General features: G+C 40.0%; 1 protein-coding gene across 2 annotated transcripts in view; it reads left to right on the top strand.

Annotated features, from left to right (window-relative positions):
- LOC136885392 (ciliogenesis and planar polarity effector 2) overlaps nucleotides 1-15,773 on the top strand; it is a 103,673-nt gene extending 87,900 nt beyond the window's left edge. For both annotated transcript variants that reach the window (XM_067157908.2, XM_067157916.2), the window contains exon 4: nucleotides 15,289-15,773. In XM_067157908.2, coding sequence (XP_067014009.2) covers nucleotides 15,289-15,496 — 208 coding nt within the window. In that variant the 3' untranslated portion in view covers nucleotides 15,497-15,773. The remainder of the gene's footprint in view (nucleotides 1-15,288) is intronic.
- Nucleotides 15,774-17,001: the final 1,228 nt, after the last annotated feature.

Raw genomic sequence — 17,001 nt, 5'->3', positions numbered from 1 at the left:
ACCATCTCTAGCTGAACGGGTCAATCATAATCTGGGTCGGCCCTTATTGCCTATCATCACGACGATCATTCTAGGTGGGACACGTCCTTGCATTGGTTAGCTTTTGCTTTGAATTCGGCGGTTCATGAATCTCATAAGTTTACTCCAGCTTCCTTGATGTTCAAGTTTGTACCCAATACGCCGCTCTCTAACCTTTGGTCTCTTAGTGATATTCTACCTGAGACAATAGATCCAGATAATATTAAAGATCTTTGGAAGAAGGCTAAAGCCAATCTTAAAGTGCCTCATGAAAAGGTTAGGGAAAGATATGATCGTGGACGGAGACCCACCCATTTGAAGGTAGGTGACCAGGTGATGGTCAAGAATTTTGTTCCTGCGGGCAAGCTTGCCCCCAGATTTCATGGGCCGTGCATAATTGTAGATTTTCTTACGCCGGTCAAGTTGTTATTAAGCAATCCAGCCACCGAGAGGATATTTAGGGTTCACCTGTCCCAGGTGAAACCTGTGTAATTTCCGCAATAACTTAGCTGGTTTTCATTTTTGTTACATTTTGAAAGAAATCTGAAGGTTATATTTTTGGTTTCATTTTGAGGCCTTCTGCCCTTGGAATTATGTTCTTTGTTTCCTAATGTTCATTGTACAACCTCCCCCGACCGGTTAAACTGCTATCCTGTCTTTGCCATGGCCATTACCACGCTCCCGTCTCCTGCTCAAACACACAGTGGCTAAATTGAAATAAATATTTCCACGCCGCTGGCACCTCAGCTCCACCACAAGTACTGTACCCGAAAATCATTATGGTCCAACAAATTCTGCCGCCGAGATCTTAATGTTTCAGTGCCCCCGCAGCCGCGCGGCGCCGTGCCGCTACTGGAGTAGAGCACAGGCCCGATCTACTTCAGTGAGGTCAACCAGTGTACGGCGAGCTGGAGCCCTCCTCCCGGCCAAGGCTGATGTGCGGCGCACCACCTGCAACTTGCCCGCGGTCTGTAAACGTTCGCCGCATGTGCAGCGTGCTTCAGCACCACTACCCCTCTCATGGTGCGGGAGAGCGGTATCTCAGGGTACTTGAGGGGTCCGAGCGGCCTCCTCTGGACACAAGCAGCGGCGGCTGGTCCGGCCGTCAAACTTAATTAACATTGAATGTACTTAATCAGCTACATGGACATTTCATATCAACAATTACTACATTTTTGGATTCAACTGCAATATTTGGTGGACTTAGAAATTTTTTTTTCCTTTCAAGAATTAAAAGTTTTTCCTTCTGAATTCAACTACTACAAGCTAAAGACATTACATCAAAAGTTACTACAAAGAATTTTGAAACTGGATCCAACCAGTTTAAGAAAACTTGTTTGTAATTCCTTCTGCAATTAATTTCTATATCAACATCATAACTTGGACCTTGTTTTAAAACAAAATTTGGTGTTCTTCTGTGTTACCCCTTGGAGGGACTTTTGGGGGGGGGGGGGGGGGGGAGGTCTGTACCGAGCGGTACACCTCCGCGCCGCTAATTCAAACATAGCGCCAGTTGAAACTCCTCTACTGGAGGAAGCCTGAACTTTAACCACCAAGTTAATTCTAAAGTTTCTCAGAAGATGTCGCTATTGTAAATTTTGAAGAGTTCTGAACTGTGTCTTTTTCGATTTATATTTGTTTTCTCTGTAGTGAGAAGTGTGAACATTCTCTTCTAGATGACACTACTGAAGAACTACTATTGTGCACCCTAGTGTGAAGTGAAGGAACTGTTTTTTGAGAAATTTTGTGTTCATAAGTTTGTTCTTTGTTAAATTTCTTTCAGTCATTTTTTGGGTTGGCAGTATAACCCTTCTCTTTCCGCTTGTTTTGAATTTAGCCAATCCCGAATTTCTCTAATTAATTTTTGACCAATAACGTACGTCTTCTCCGATATGGATATGTTGCTTGATCCTAGCCAATAAAGTTGAGGGGGGTGTGGGTTCTCATTCTTGAAAGGTCTCGAATGTTCCACGAGGGTATTTAAACTGCTGATTTTCTGGTCTCCGGGCCACTTCGGTAACATCTTTCCTAGTGTGATTATGTAGCAGGGGGCGGGAAGCGCCTCTTCCTTCGGGCAGCAGTTCTTCCATAAGGTAATGGCCTTCTAATAACTTCATTTCTTGCTAGCTCAGCAGTTTAACCCTCGGGGCAGGTTCGAAACTTTTATCATGTAACCTTCCTTTAAAATGTAAAAGACCCTTGGTATAAATTCCGTCTCTTTAACTACAAATCGGGATAGAGAGTGCCCCCTAACCCTCTCGAGCTCCCTCTCATATTGTTTTTGAGGTGACTACGTTTTCATAACCGTTTTTCTTCGCTTCATAATGTTTAAATTTTCCTATCGTGTCACCTCCGTAGTATGGGATTAGCCCTTGCATAAGCGGCCTAAGAGCCAAATAGGTTGTAACAAGGTGTATTAGGAGTGCAAGTTACGCCTCTACTCAAGTTGGTACTTTGGGGCCATGTTATTGTCCTGTTTCTTTAGTGAATAGGCCTCAGTAGGTTGGGTATTTTTACCCCTGTTCTTGTGTGCCTGGAGGGCAGGTTGAAGGTGGAGTTTGGTGTGGCCTTTGAATTGGCTTGAACTTTGAGAGCGGGTTCGCTCTTTCCAAAAATTGTATTTTCTGTGTGCCTCAAGCAGGCTTAACTGGGTAATTGGGAGCAAATGCTCCTTGGCATGATTGGGGTTTTCTGCCCCTTTGTTGAACCTTGTGTATAGGTAAATTTGGGCTCATTGCTCAGGGATTGTGAATCTGGGGCTCGAAGCCCAAAATCCATTAATAAACTGTAATTGTACTTTCTTAACTTGTTGATATACAACTAAGTTCCTGTTATACTTGTTATTTCTTGATCTCGAAAAGAAAATATAACCCTTGTTAAATTTTAAATTAATTTTAATTTCGTTGTTGAGACCTATTCCATCCATTACCTTCTTTCACCTCTAACTACCACGGATAATTCCGTAACAATTATTATTATTATTATTATTATTATTATTAACCCGATTCATTAGATTTTATATTCTGTTTCTCATCATTTAGACTGTAATAATTAGGTGTCACGCATATTATTGTATTTAATCATAGGTTAAGTGAATATGTTTGTAATTATGCTGTATATTAGTAAGTGAGATTTGTTGGTTTGATATAGTCATTCTGTGGCTTGTAACTCTAGGCAGATGTGTTGGCAGAGTATTTTGCAATCGAGGCTATGTTTAACTGAGAATGTTATGTGCAAGTAGGTTTTCCGGTGACTCATGCCGCATAGTTACTGTAATCCGCTTGGGTACGCTTATACGACACATGACTGATGACATCAGTGCGTGGGCACGTGATTGCGACCAAGTGTCAGTATTCGCCAGCTACTGTATATTGAGGTGGAAGGGATGAACAGAGAGTAGGGAGATGAGTCGTCATCGCGAGTTTATAAAAGTCAAGGCAACGGTGGTGAGAGGTATCATATCTATCAGATCATATGTATCAGTCGGATGTATCAAATGGAAGAAGTGGTCTTAGAGTGATGGTCAGAACTAAGAGTTGTGTTTGAAGAAGTAATAATCAAGGAGGTCTACAGGTGGTGGTTGTATCCGAGCAGAGACGAGTACTATGCTGATAAAGAAACATCATCTTCTTGTGAGGATGGACTTCACAAGATGTTTCAATAATATTTTCCAATTTCTTATAATATATTGAGTGGACGTAATTACATTGGAGCTCCCTACACGTGTACATGGTATGTAGGCCAACTCCTTGTTATATAAGAAGATAACAGCAGACGGCTCCCGACTTCAGCTCATAGGTTTTCCCTGGAATTTCAAGTTCAACAGCGGTGTATGCAGACATCAGGTAATTAAAGCATCAGACATGTTATGCATTCATAACATGAAGAAGAATGTAATCAGCGGCGATATCACATCTCACTTCAAGTTCATGCCAATAGCTTTTTTTGTTTAGATTAAATTTTCTTTTTCATATTACCGCAAATCTCACTAGATATATTTTTTTGTTAAATTAAAAGACGTCAATGCTTGTTCATTGTGACGTAAATTATAGTCATAAACTCAGTTTTATTTTAATTATAATAAGTGATTCCAGTTCCATGTACAATCCTCAATTGTGGAAATGCAACAGTAATTTAATATTGTCCTGATCCATATCCCTGTATATTGCCAGATATGTGAGTTTATCACCTCACGCCTTGAGATACACTGACTGACAGAGCAAATGCAACACCAAGGAGGAGTGGTTCGAAAGGGATGAAAGTTGGGGAAAAAACAGAGACGGCACGGACGAATAATTGATGTTTATTTCAAACCGATATGCAGGTTACACAATGCGCACGGCATCGACTCAGTAGGATGTAGGACCACCGCGAGCGGCGATGCACGCAGAAACACGTCGAGGTACAGAGTCAATAAGAGTGCGAATGGTGTCCTGAGGGATGGTTCTCCATTCTCTGTCAACCATTTGCCACAGTTGGTCGTCCGTACGAGGCTGGGGCAGAGTTTGCAAACGGCGTCCAATGAGATCCCACACGTGTTCGATTGGTGAGAGATCCGGAGAGTACGCTGGCCACGGAAGCATCTGTACACCTCGTAGAGCCTGTTGGGAGATGCGAGCAGTGTGTGGGCGGGCATTATCCTGCTGAAACAGAGCATTGGGCAGCCCCTGAAGGTACGGGAGTGGCACCGGCCGCAGCACATGCTGCACGTAGCGGTGGGCATTTAACGTGCCTTGAATACGCACTAGAGGTGACGTGGAATCATACGCAATAGCGCCCCAAACCATGATGCCGCGTTGTCTAGCGGTAGGGCGCTCCACAGTTACTGCCGGATTTGACCTTTCTCCACGCCGACGCCACACTCGTCTGCGGTGACTGTCACTGACAGAACAGAAGCGTGACTCATCGGAGAACACAACGTTCCGCCATTCCCTCATCCAAGTCGCTCTAGCCCGGCACCATGCCAGGCGTGCACGTCTATGCTGTGGAGTCAATGGTAGTCTTCTGAGCGGACGCCGGGAGTGCAGGCCTCCTTCAACCAATCGACGGGAAATTGTTCTGGTCGATATTGGAACAGCCAGGGTGTCTTGCACATGCTGAAGAATGGCGGTTGACGTGGCGTGCGGGGCTGCCACCGCTTGGCGGCGGATGCGCTGATCCTCGCGTGCTGACGTCACTCGGGCTGCGCCTGGACCCCTCGCACGTGCCACATGTCCCTGCGCCAACCATCTTCGCCACAGGCGCTGCACCGTGGACACATCCCTATGGGTATCGGCTGCGATTTGACGAAGCGACCAACCTGCCCTTCTTAGCCCGATCACCATACCCCTCGTAAAGTCGTCTGTCTGCTGGAAATGCCTCCGTTGACGGCGGCCTGGCATTCTTAGCTATACACGTGTCCTGTGGCACACGACAACACGTTCTACAATGACTGTCGGCTGAGAAATCACGGTACGAAGTGGGCCATTCGCCAACGCCGTGTCCCATTTATCGTTCGCTACGTGCGCAGCACAGCGGCGCATTTCACATCATGAGCATACCTCAGTGACGTCAGTCTACCCTGCAATTGGCATAAAGTTCTGACCACTCCTTCTTGGTGTTGCATTTGCTCTGTCAGTCAGTGTAATTGATCTAAGAGGTATGCTCTACCAAATTTTGTTGTTTTTATTTAAAAAGCAACTGGCGCTCAAACAAATGTGATGTATATTGTGTGAAGGAGATGAAGGTATAAGAGTAGTTGTTGGAGTAGCCACAAGGTGAAGCTTTATCTGTCCCTGTAAAAATTAAGAGGGGAATTCTTCAAGGCAGTATTATTGGACCTTTATGTTTTCTTATATATATATCAATGATATGTGTAAAGAAGTTGAATCAGAGATAAGGCTTTTCGCAGATGATGTTATTCTGCACAGAGTAATAAATAAGTTACAAGATTGTGAGCAACTGCAAAATGACCTCGATAATGTTGTGAGATGGACAGTAGGCAATGGTATGATGATAAACGGGGATAAAAGTCAGGTTGTGAGTTTCACAAATAGGAAAAGTCCTCTCAGTTTTAATTACTGCGTTGATGGGGTGAAAGTTCCCTTTGGGGATCATTGTAAGTATCTAGGTATTAATATAAGGAAAGATCTTCATTGGAGTAATCACATAAATGGAATTGTAAATAAAGGGTACAGATCTCTGCACATGGTTATGCGAGTATTTAGGGGTTGTAGTAAGGATGTAAAGGAGAGAGCATATTTGTCTCTGGTGAGACCCCAACTAGATTATGGTTCCAGTGTATGGGACCCTCACCAGGATTACTTGATTCAAGAACTGGAAAAAATCCAAAGAAAAGCAGCTCGATTTGTTCTGGGCGATTTCCAACAAAAGAGTAGCGTTGCAAAAGTGTTGCAAAGTTTGGGCTGGGAAGACTTGGGAGAAAGGAGACGAGCTGCTGGACTAAGTGGTATGTTCCAAGCTGTCAGTGGGGAGATGGCATGGGAGGACATCAGTAGACGAATAAGTTTGGATGGTGTCTTTAAAAGTAGGTATGATCACAATATGAAAATAAAGTTGGAATTCAAGAGGACAAATTGGGGCAAATATTCGTTTATGGGAAGGGGAGTTGGGGATTGGGATAACTGACCAAGGGAGATGTTCAATAAATTTCCAATTTCTTTTGCAATCATTTAAGAAAAGGCTAGGGAAACAACAGATAGGGAATCTGCCACCTAAATGCAGATCAGTAGTGATTGATTGATTCCATCTTTGTTGATGACTTGATGTATTTTCTTTTTTGCTTCCTTCTGTTACCTAATATGCGGTATAATATTTTCTTGTCTTTCTTATAATTCTCCTCTATCTCCTTTGTGTAAATTTCTCCCAGGACCTCTTTTTAGCCAATGCTATCACTTTCCTTGCTGCTCTGCTTATTCGTTCATTTGTCTCTATTATTTTCTGTTCTGTTTCTGAACCATTCTCTCCACACATTATTATTCTCCTTCTGGACTGCATCTGCAATTCTCTCATTCCACCATGGAGTTTCTTTGTGTCTGACTTTTGTCGATGTCCTTCCACAGGTTTTTTCTGCTGCTTTGACTAAAACCTGTTTGAACCTTTTCTATTCTTCCTCAACATTCTTCCTCTCATTTTTAGGAAGTTGAGCTTTAATCTTTTCCCTATATATCTCTTGGCTTTCTCTGTCTTTTAGTTTCCAGCATTTGATTTTTCCTTTCTTCCCCCCCCCCCCCCCAATATTTACCCCTTCTGAATTTCAATAATACCGAGTTCGATAGCTGCAGTTGCTTAAGTGCGGCCAGTATCCAGTAATCGGGAGATAGTGGGTTTCGATCCCCACTGTCGGCAGCCCTGAAGATGGTTTTCCGTCGTTTCCCATTTTCACACCAGGCAAATGCCGGGGCTGTACCTTAATTAAGGCCACGGCCACTTCTTTCCAATTCCTAGGCCTTTCCTATCTCATCGTCACCATAAGACATATCTGTGTTGGTGCAACATAAAGCCAAAAACGAAAAATTCAACAATGTCCCCACCAATATTCTGTGGTCACCATCAAGGTTAATGCTTAGTATCTGTCAGGCAATTACCAGCTATTGCATAACAAAATATTAACGTAAAGATCCATGATTGGCCTAGCAAGCCAGTGTTAGCGTATTAACATCGCTTTCAACAATCAAACAAGCCTCGAATCAAAAGTAAAACCATGGTCATAGTGGGGTCAATTCAAGGAACCACTGCAGCATTTTCATCTCCATGGTGTGGAGGGCCTGTCCCTGTTTCCTCGTTAAATATCTGCATTCTATCCTGTAGAGAGCTACTGGGTACACCACTGTTTTATAAATTTTGGCCTCTAGCTGTTCAGGCATCTTCTTGTCACAGAGAACTCCAGTAACGTGTCTCCACTTGAGCCATGCCACGATGACTCATCCGGGTATCTAGGGTAATATTGTTTGAGGATGTTTTGCATCTGATTTTGGAGCGCAACCTGGATCTCCTGCATACGCATCATGTTGACTGCATAAAGAAGCACTTGGTTGGTCAGTTAACTTGGCGCTGAGTCACTGCCTGTATGGTCTACTCATTTACCTTTACAGGCCATACATAGATGTTGAACCAGAAAGGCAATTTTATTCTTATGCTTAATTGGAGATTGGGATTAAGCAGACATACATAACTTTTACTGAGTTGGCCTTTGACAAGGTAGAATGGACATTTCTGTCCCAGTCAATGAGGAAAATAGGGCTCGACTGGAAAGAAAGGCGGCTGATACTAAATTTGCACAAATCATAATCCACAGAAATAGACATCAATGGAACTAAGGATACAGCAAAAATCAGAAGAGCAGTAAGATAAGGATGTTCCCCGTCACTCTATTTATTCAGCATCTTCATAGAAGAAGCTACTGCAGTTCTGAAAGATAACACAAAATAAATAAAAGTGAATGGGAAAACAGATACACTTCATAAGGTTTGCAGATGACATCGCCATCATTGCAGATTCAAAGAAATACATGAATCGGATGCTGAGGATATTGAAGGAGGCTCTTGAAAATTGGAAACTTAAGATCAACACAAGTCTAAGATCATGGTAGTAAGCAAAAATTAACCAAAGAACAATTCTTGAATAATAATAATAATAATAACAAACCTCATTCACAGGAAAGAAGAGAAAAGCTAATATCAGGGCTCAAGAAGTATTGAGAATGAAAGCGAGCATCTAAAAAGAACTAGTCATAAGCGCTCCCTAGTGGGCTTAAATCATTAATAATAACAACAATAGGAAGTGCACATCTGGAGGAAGAAAATTCATTTTTCTACCTTGTTTTTCCTTTCTGTACAATGATTTTAATACTTTTGGTTATAATCGCCTTAATTGTAAAAATTCAGGGTTCTTGTGGTCATTCACGTTTTGTGAACTGATGTCTTTTGAAAAATATATACCGATGATAATATGTGGACTGGAAATTTAATAGTGGCAACATAGAGGCGCGCGGCTGTGAGCTTGCATCCGGGAGATAGTAGGTTCGAATCCCACTATCGGCAGCCCTGAAAATGGTTTTCCGTGGTTTCCCATTTTCACACCAGGCAAATGCTGGGGCTGTACCTTAATTAAGGCCACGGCCGCTTCCTTCCAACTCCTAGGCCTTTCCTATCCCATCGTCGCCATAAGACCTATCTGTGTCGGTGCGACATAAAGCCCCTAGCAAAAAAAACAAAAAAAAACAATAGTGGCAACACTTGTGTGGATGCAAAACGAAACAGAATTCATTATTGTCACTTCTACCACACTCTAAATAGAATCGCCCGCCTGTTAAAATGCAGCGATGCTGTGGTGTAAATAAGCCAGTCTTATGTGAGTTGATACTCTAGACTGTTGTGTGTTCACCATGTTTACAAAATGGAAACAGTTGAAAATTCAATGTGCCCGTGGCCGCACAGCAAGACTATTTCCTGAAAGTTTTCATGAAATTTGTGATAAAATGGCATTACCATACAGAACAGTGGCAAGCTGGGTTATAAAGCTGCCGAAATTTGGAAAAATGTATGCCGTATTTACTCGTGTATTAGACTCCCTGTTTTTCCACATTTGCAGCCAAAAAAAGTAAGGGGGGGGGGGTCCAGTATGGGATAAACTCAAATTTTGTGCAGTGAACACATGGCTTCTATGCTATAAAGAGCTATAAATACATGTTAACATTTGAGACTATTCTTTAACAAACGAATGTATTCTGAGTTTTACTGGCTATTTTTATTGGAAGGCAGTACAGTTGAACCTGCTTTATACGTAACTCTGTTCTGCGTAATTCATATTTGTACGTAATTTCCTTCAGGTCCCGGCAAAATGTAATTTAAAAGCGTGTTAATCAAACCTTATCTATACGTAATCCATTTATATGCAATTCGCTGTTATACGTATTAAGTATCAGTGAAATATAACTGAGTTTTGCGTAATTGTAATGAGCACGTGCTTTTTTCTTAAAGAAACTACTGTATTTACAAAGTTTCCTCTTTTGCCGGCATAGGCGAAAGTAGAGCAGTCGGGTTTCGGTGCTGAAACAGAACACAAAGAGTTTCGCCGAGTGACATTGTTGACCCTTACTTACTGGCGGCTTAACAAAGGCCAACCGAGCGAGTTCCCTTCGCTCTCTATCTCGCTCCTCCTGCACTGGAAAGAAGAGGTTCTGCCAGGTATCGTAAGTGATTATCAGCCTCCAAACATCTATAATTAATTGTGATGAGACCAGCCTATTCTACACTCTCCTTCCTAATAAAACATTAGCTGAAAAAGGTGTCTCATGCCATGGAGGGAAGAAAAGTAAAATTTGTGTAACAGTACTTCTCGCCACCAATGCAGATGGATCTGACAAACTTCCTCCACTTGTGATAGGAAAATCGAAGAATCTGAGGTGTTTTAATAGTGCGAAAACAAAACCTACGGAATATGAATCACAGAAATTCTTGGATGACTATGCTTCTAATGGAACAATGGTAGAAGAAACTGGACATTAAAATGAGAAAGAAACAGAAGAAGGTCCATCCTTCTCCTTATAGATCAATGTGCAGCACATCCACCTTAAATAGTTCTGGAGAATGTTCGAGTGGAATTTTTCCCTCCTAACTGTACCAGTGTTCTACAACCGCTTGATTTGGGCATCATTGCAAATTTCAAAGTGCATTATAGAAAAGTGCTGGTTCAACATTTAATAACACTGAGTGATGCAGGAAATGAACCTCTCTCCATTAAATTGCTACAAGCCATGGACTTTATTTCGGCTGCCTGGAAGCAGGTGTCGTCCCCAACAATCAGCAACTGTTTCCACAAAGCTGGTGTCTTACTAGAAGAGGCTGCCTCTAATGATAGTTTTGGGGATGAAGTATCATCTGGCAATGAGCTAAAGCTACTGGAGGGTGTAGAATTCTGTACTTCTGTGCATTTCGATGATAATCTGGCTGTATGTGAAGAACTACCGGATGAAGAGATTATTGCTGATGTATGGCAACAATGCAGGTGATGGACCAGCTACAAGCGATATTGACAGTGATGGAGATGGAGATAACGACTTGAATCTTGAAACACCTGAACTGAGTGAAGTATTAAGTGCAATCGATGTGTGTAGGCGTTACATCAGTGCGAAAAGTTGTAGTGAAAATGCTTTGAATTCATTACTAAGCTTGCAAAAGGATATTTTTAAGGCTGGACCACGTTCAAAATAATATTTTCTGTCTTAATGTATTTATTTGCAAGGATTTACACGTGTAAGTCTATTCCATTGGATTTTCAGTAAATATATGATGTATTGTGTAAGTCTGATTTCTGAGTAATTCTGAGTTATGAGTAGATTTTTCTCTTCCCCTTGATATACGCATAAGTCAGGTCCAACTGTATTTCTAAATTTAAAAAGAATAAATGATGAACACACGACTTTTAGGCCCACATATAAAGTAAATATAGTCAGTTTTAGTTACCCTTATATCACGTCATTCATTTCATTTCATTAACTCCTCTTATGAGGTTGACGTCAGGAAGGGCATGCGGTCGTAAAAACTTGTTACGAAAATTCGTCTCACTTCATACTCGACCGCGTAGAGAAAAGGGAGAAAAGTTCATTGCCTTCATATTATTTTCAATAATGCATAATATGTTCTGTTTGCTGTCTCCGAAAATCATAAAAGTAGTTTTTTTTTACAAGTTATTTTACATCATATCGACACATGTAGGTCTTATGGCGACGACAGGACAGGAACGAGCTAGGAGTGGGAAGGAAGCGGCCGTGGCCTTAATTAAGGAAACCACGGAAAACCATCTTCAGGACTGCCGACAGTGGGGTTCAAACCCACTATCTTCCGAAAACTGTATACTGGCCGCACTTAAACGTAAAAGTAGTTAGTTGGGATGTGAAATCAATACCATTATTATTATTATTATTATTATTATTAATATTTAGGTATGTTGGCGAGTAAATGAATCGTTATGATTGGATTGTTTTTATCGCGTTTTAAACCTGCTTCTCTCCAAAGATTACGCAGGCTTTATTGGCCCGAGTTATGAGATATTAAACGTTCACTTTGTTAATGATCTCCCCTGCTATATTAATAGCAACAACCGTGAACATTTCTTAACTAAAGTAAACTCGTTTCCTCATTCCGAGGTGGTGCAGCCCCCAATGGAAGTGAGCTGCATGTACCATTTTTGCCGCAAATCAACTTTCCTGCCATTCTTAAACCTCTGGCAATACAGTACCGGGAATCAAACTCAGGCCTCCGGGAATGGTAGCTAACTGTGCTAACCATTACGCTGGTGGACATTCTTAACTACAAAACTAGACATATAGCATGACTGATGCATGCTTTAATTGCGTAGGTCGGACACAAAACTATTCACCTGTTTGTATGACGTCATCAGAGCTGCAGTAGACCTATGCTACAGAGGCAACATTTCTTAACTATGAAATGCAGATGTACCGCATGACTTTGACGGGTTTTCATTGCGTGAGTCGCATGGACAAAACTATTCACAAATTTGTGTGATGTCATCGGAGCTGCAGTAAGGCTTGTACCCGTTTTGAAGCGGAATCATTGTTCTTTTCTGACAAATTATGTTTGGGGGGGGGGGGGTTCCTCTATGCAAGATTTATGTTTTCATTTTCTTTGTCCCCAAAAGCCAGGGGGGGGGTCTACTACATGAGTAAATACGGTAATTTTATGATCATTTTCAATCTTACTTAACTTGTCAATATTGAAATGTACAGTAATAGCTCTAGTCGATTCTTACTCAAACTGATAATGATTTAGAGAAAAGAATGGTTCAATTCGGTTGAGGTCTTCCGCTTCCACAATAGCTGTCAAATCTAACAAATTCCCGTGCTCGTTCTAACTGTCAAAGCCCGACATTCTGCCCTCCTACCACTCTCACCACTGCGCCACGCCATTGTTCTGTCAATCTGCACTTTGATCTTTCATTTGCTTTTCCAGTTATTATTTTGGCATTTGCATTTATTTCAATGTTGGTTTTATGTTGCGAGATTTGTGACTTTGTGACTTAACGGTGATATACTATGGCTCTACCTAAGAAAGTCATAAGACAGGTAATAAATTGATTGCCCTATATTTTGGGTACCTAAAGATTTTCCATCAAACAAGCTTCTTACTGGTGAGGACATGATTCTGTGTTGTGCATGGGAGTTAATAATAAAAGCATCAGTTTTTTGCAAGTTGCCATTACAGTAGCTAACAAAATAATTGGTATCAGAAAGCAACTACCCTCACGGTTACAGGTAAGAGAATCATGCAACTTATAAATGCATTGCATGATAAATATTACAGCCTAAGAAAATCATATACACAGGATAAAAATAAAAAATTAAGCAGAAAATTGATGAGTTTAAGCAAACATGCTCATTGCTTTTTGACAAAGCAGTTTGCGAATACCCCATTGTTGTTAATTGCATTTGTAACAAAACCCCTGATTTATGTAAATGTGATATGATTGTCAAATGTGATTGTGCAAAATCGAATCAAATACCGTATGTGCTATTGAGTTAAGAGTTGTTTACTTATTACGAGTACACGGAATAGGAAAAATTGGAGAGGTAGAAGTGCCTGAAACAATAAATCATTAGAAAGGAGATCATGTGACAGCCACTTAAATTTGGATGATGAAACTGAAACTGATATGAAACCATCGTGCTCGCATTCAAGTGAAAATAATGTTGAAACTGACAATGAAGACCAATATATTTCTACTAAAGGTAACAATAGCAACCAAGATTTTAAGTGCAAAAAAAAGGTTTCCTCTGATAATTGGCAGATGAGAATTCAGCTAAAATCTACTGCATTATGGAGTGATCGTATGGAGTTTGTGATTATGCTACCGCTGCAATCACATCAAGTGTTTTGCATGACGTTGGATTTAATCACAGATTCTGACATCTCCCATGTCTAGTCGTGGTATTTCTCTTGAAAAATTGTCACACGATGTGATGGCTCTGCTGTTAATACAGGTTGGAAAAATGGTCTGATTCGCCGAATCGAAATACATTTGAGGAAACTGTTACAATGGGCAGTTTGCCTTCTCCATTTCAATGTACTGCCATTCCGGCATCTGTTTCAATACCGAGGCGACAAATCAACGGGTCCGAAATCTTTGAAAGGGCCAATCAGTGAAAAGCTAAGTGGCTGTGAAAAACATCCATTGATTGGCTTCAGGAGTATTCGCTGTCAAATCCTCACTATAGACAGATAGGTAAGTAAGGATCAGCAATATCTACTTGGTATTTCCATGGCAGAGTTAGATCAAAAGAAAACAACTATCAGAACATTCTTGCTGCCAAAACTCAATTTCAAGGCTCAAGACTACTCAGAAGTAATTAACTGGATGGACTGTGATTTATCTTCTCCCCCACTGTTAAAAGGTACCAGTGACAATGAAATTAAATCACATACTCAAAGTGAGTCAGTCCCTAATTGGGATATAACATTCAAGACATTCCCAGGTCACACACAGGCAGTACCTTTAATGAGTGAATATGGAGATGTTCAATTGTTCTGCATGAGCTTCTTGGACTTATAACTCTTCACACAAAAACTCGTTTTTTCAATTTGAAAAATCTGTTTATAATGGTCTATAATGGTTTGTTTTAAGTATTTAAGCTTGTATTCAAGAAAGGAACAAGAAACATACAAGTTGTTAGTATTTTCTTCTCTCCTTGAACTGTGATCTACCTTTATTTGTACATGGTTTCAAAATTTCATTAACTTTGAAGTCAGTGTGCGACTGGAAGATGTTGATGGATTTAAATAATATTTAAACATTATTTTTTGTGGTTCTAACATATGAGAATTTGAGCTATTACAATCAGGAAAAGGAAAAATTATCATAAACATGTGAATTTTACTACATTTTGGAAAACTTTAGAGCACATGCACTACTGGAAGATATAAACAATTTATTCTCCCTGATTTGCAACTTTTCCACAGTATTACAACTTAGAAAAAATTTCAAAATTTTTCAGCCCACCCTATTGTATGGTCAGCAAAACAGATTCTGCAGCCATTAATCTTTTGTTACTTGTTTTGTTGCATACTACAGTCTATCCAATTTTAAGAATTGAAATATTATGAAAACATTTTTTTGTTGAAAATGAAATGCGTCCATTAAGCGGGGAAATTTTTTCCAAAACTGTAAAGAGAAAATTGGGAGGCATCTTTACGTGAATAAATATGGTAGCTGTATTTTATTGTGTTATGTAATCATATGTATTCTCTATTGCAGATATAACATGACAAACAGATTAGAAGTGCAATCAGCAGAAGTTAAGGAGTTTGAACTTAAATGGAAAGTACCGGTTTTAAAAATTGATAATAGGTGGTCTGGAGATCGTAGTGAAGTTCATGAAGTAGCTCCAGTTCTAAACATGATCTGTGAACGATTATGGATTCGAGATCAAGAGTACCTCCTGAAGCAAGGGCTAGTGAGATAGCCATGTTAGTGCTTGTAGAGTGACAGACAAATCTAATATCCCTCAATAACATTGTAATCATTTTTGTGGCTTATCTCAAAATCTTCAGACTCGGTATATGGGAGATAATGGAAACCTCTGACTGATGTATATTAGAACAGAGAGTTTACGGAGGAATCTAAATGATAATTTTTACTCTTAGCTATATATATTTCTTATAAATAGAACAAACTTTATCTGATTGTTATGGAACGTACTGTATGTTGTTTATTGGAAATATATTTTCAGTACATTTGAATTTAGTTTAATTGACTTTATTAATTCATATAAGGAAATCAGATCTTGTCCTATATTCTTTTCCACATTCCCAAATGATATCAGATCTCACTTTTGTAGCTATTCTACTAAGTGAATTGAGTCATTTGTTGCAAATTGTAATTGTTTTTGAGAACTTTTGTTTGAGTGTGGTGTTTTATGGAAATGAAGCATGGACAATTACTAGCACAGAAAGAAAGATAATTGAAGTCTTTGATATGTTTTGATATGTGGTGTTACAGAAGAATGCTGAAGGTTAGATGATGTGTGACCTGATGTAGGTCTTTTGAGTTGACGTCCTATTGGTGGCCTGCACATGTGTGAAGATGGGTTCCTATCTATGATGAAATCTAATATTGAAGATGGGAGGAAGTAATTAATAAAAGTTAAAATTCTTGACCCTCCCAGGAATTGAACCCAGGACCCCTTGGACCAAAGGCCAGCATGCTACTATTTAGCCACGGAACCAGACGTTGGATCACATCGCAGATTAAGATATACTGAAAGGAGTTTGTGAGAGAACGATTAGGTGAAATTTGATCAAAAGAAAATAATAATAACAGCATAGTTTTATTGCCATTAGACAAAACACAGTTGCAACAGACCAACTCAAGTACAGTAAAAAAATTATAAATACACTAGAAGTCCATTATAGCGAGAATTCATAACAGTGAAAAAATTACTCACAGTAACGGATTGTCGTTATATCCGATTTTTGTAAAAGTCAGGAAAACCCCTATACACATTAAAATCAGTATGAAACGGCAATCAGTTTGTTCAAAACTTGCATTTTCGCAGATAATATCCACACTACGCTTACTTGTTTGTTATTTTTCGAAATCCGATACTACGTGCAAGGGTATGTTTAATTTCATTCTGAAAAAATTATAGTACCGTATTTCTCCAAATGCAAGATGACTCCCACCTTTTCCTTCAAAAAATTTAAATGTCTTAAAAAGTGCTTTGTAAAATCATATGAAAGCCTTTCTTACACAGTACACATTTTAGACTATTTTAAGACGCCGAACATTGGCTTTAGTTATGGCGTATTCTTTTGCGGCTGCACAATTATTCTTTATTTCAGTGAGTTTAATAACCATTAACTTAAAATTGGCATCATAATATCGAAGAGAATCCATTGAAAATTTGCCAGCAGTACCTATTCCACGTGTGTCTACAATACAATAATCCATTAGGAAAATATTCTTACT

The sequence above is a fragment of the Anabrus simplex genome, chromosome 1 (genome assembly GCF_040414725.1).
Source record: "Anabrus simplex isolate iqAnaSimp1 chromosome 1, ASM4041472v1, whole genome shotgun sequence".
Classification (NCBI taxonomy): Eukaryota; Metazoa; Arthropoda; class Insecta; order Orthoptera; family Tettigoniidae; genus Anabrus; species Anabrus simplex.
The sequence above is the reverse complement of the archived record's forward strand: the minus strand, read 5'-3'. Positions and strand labels throughout refer to the sequence as shown.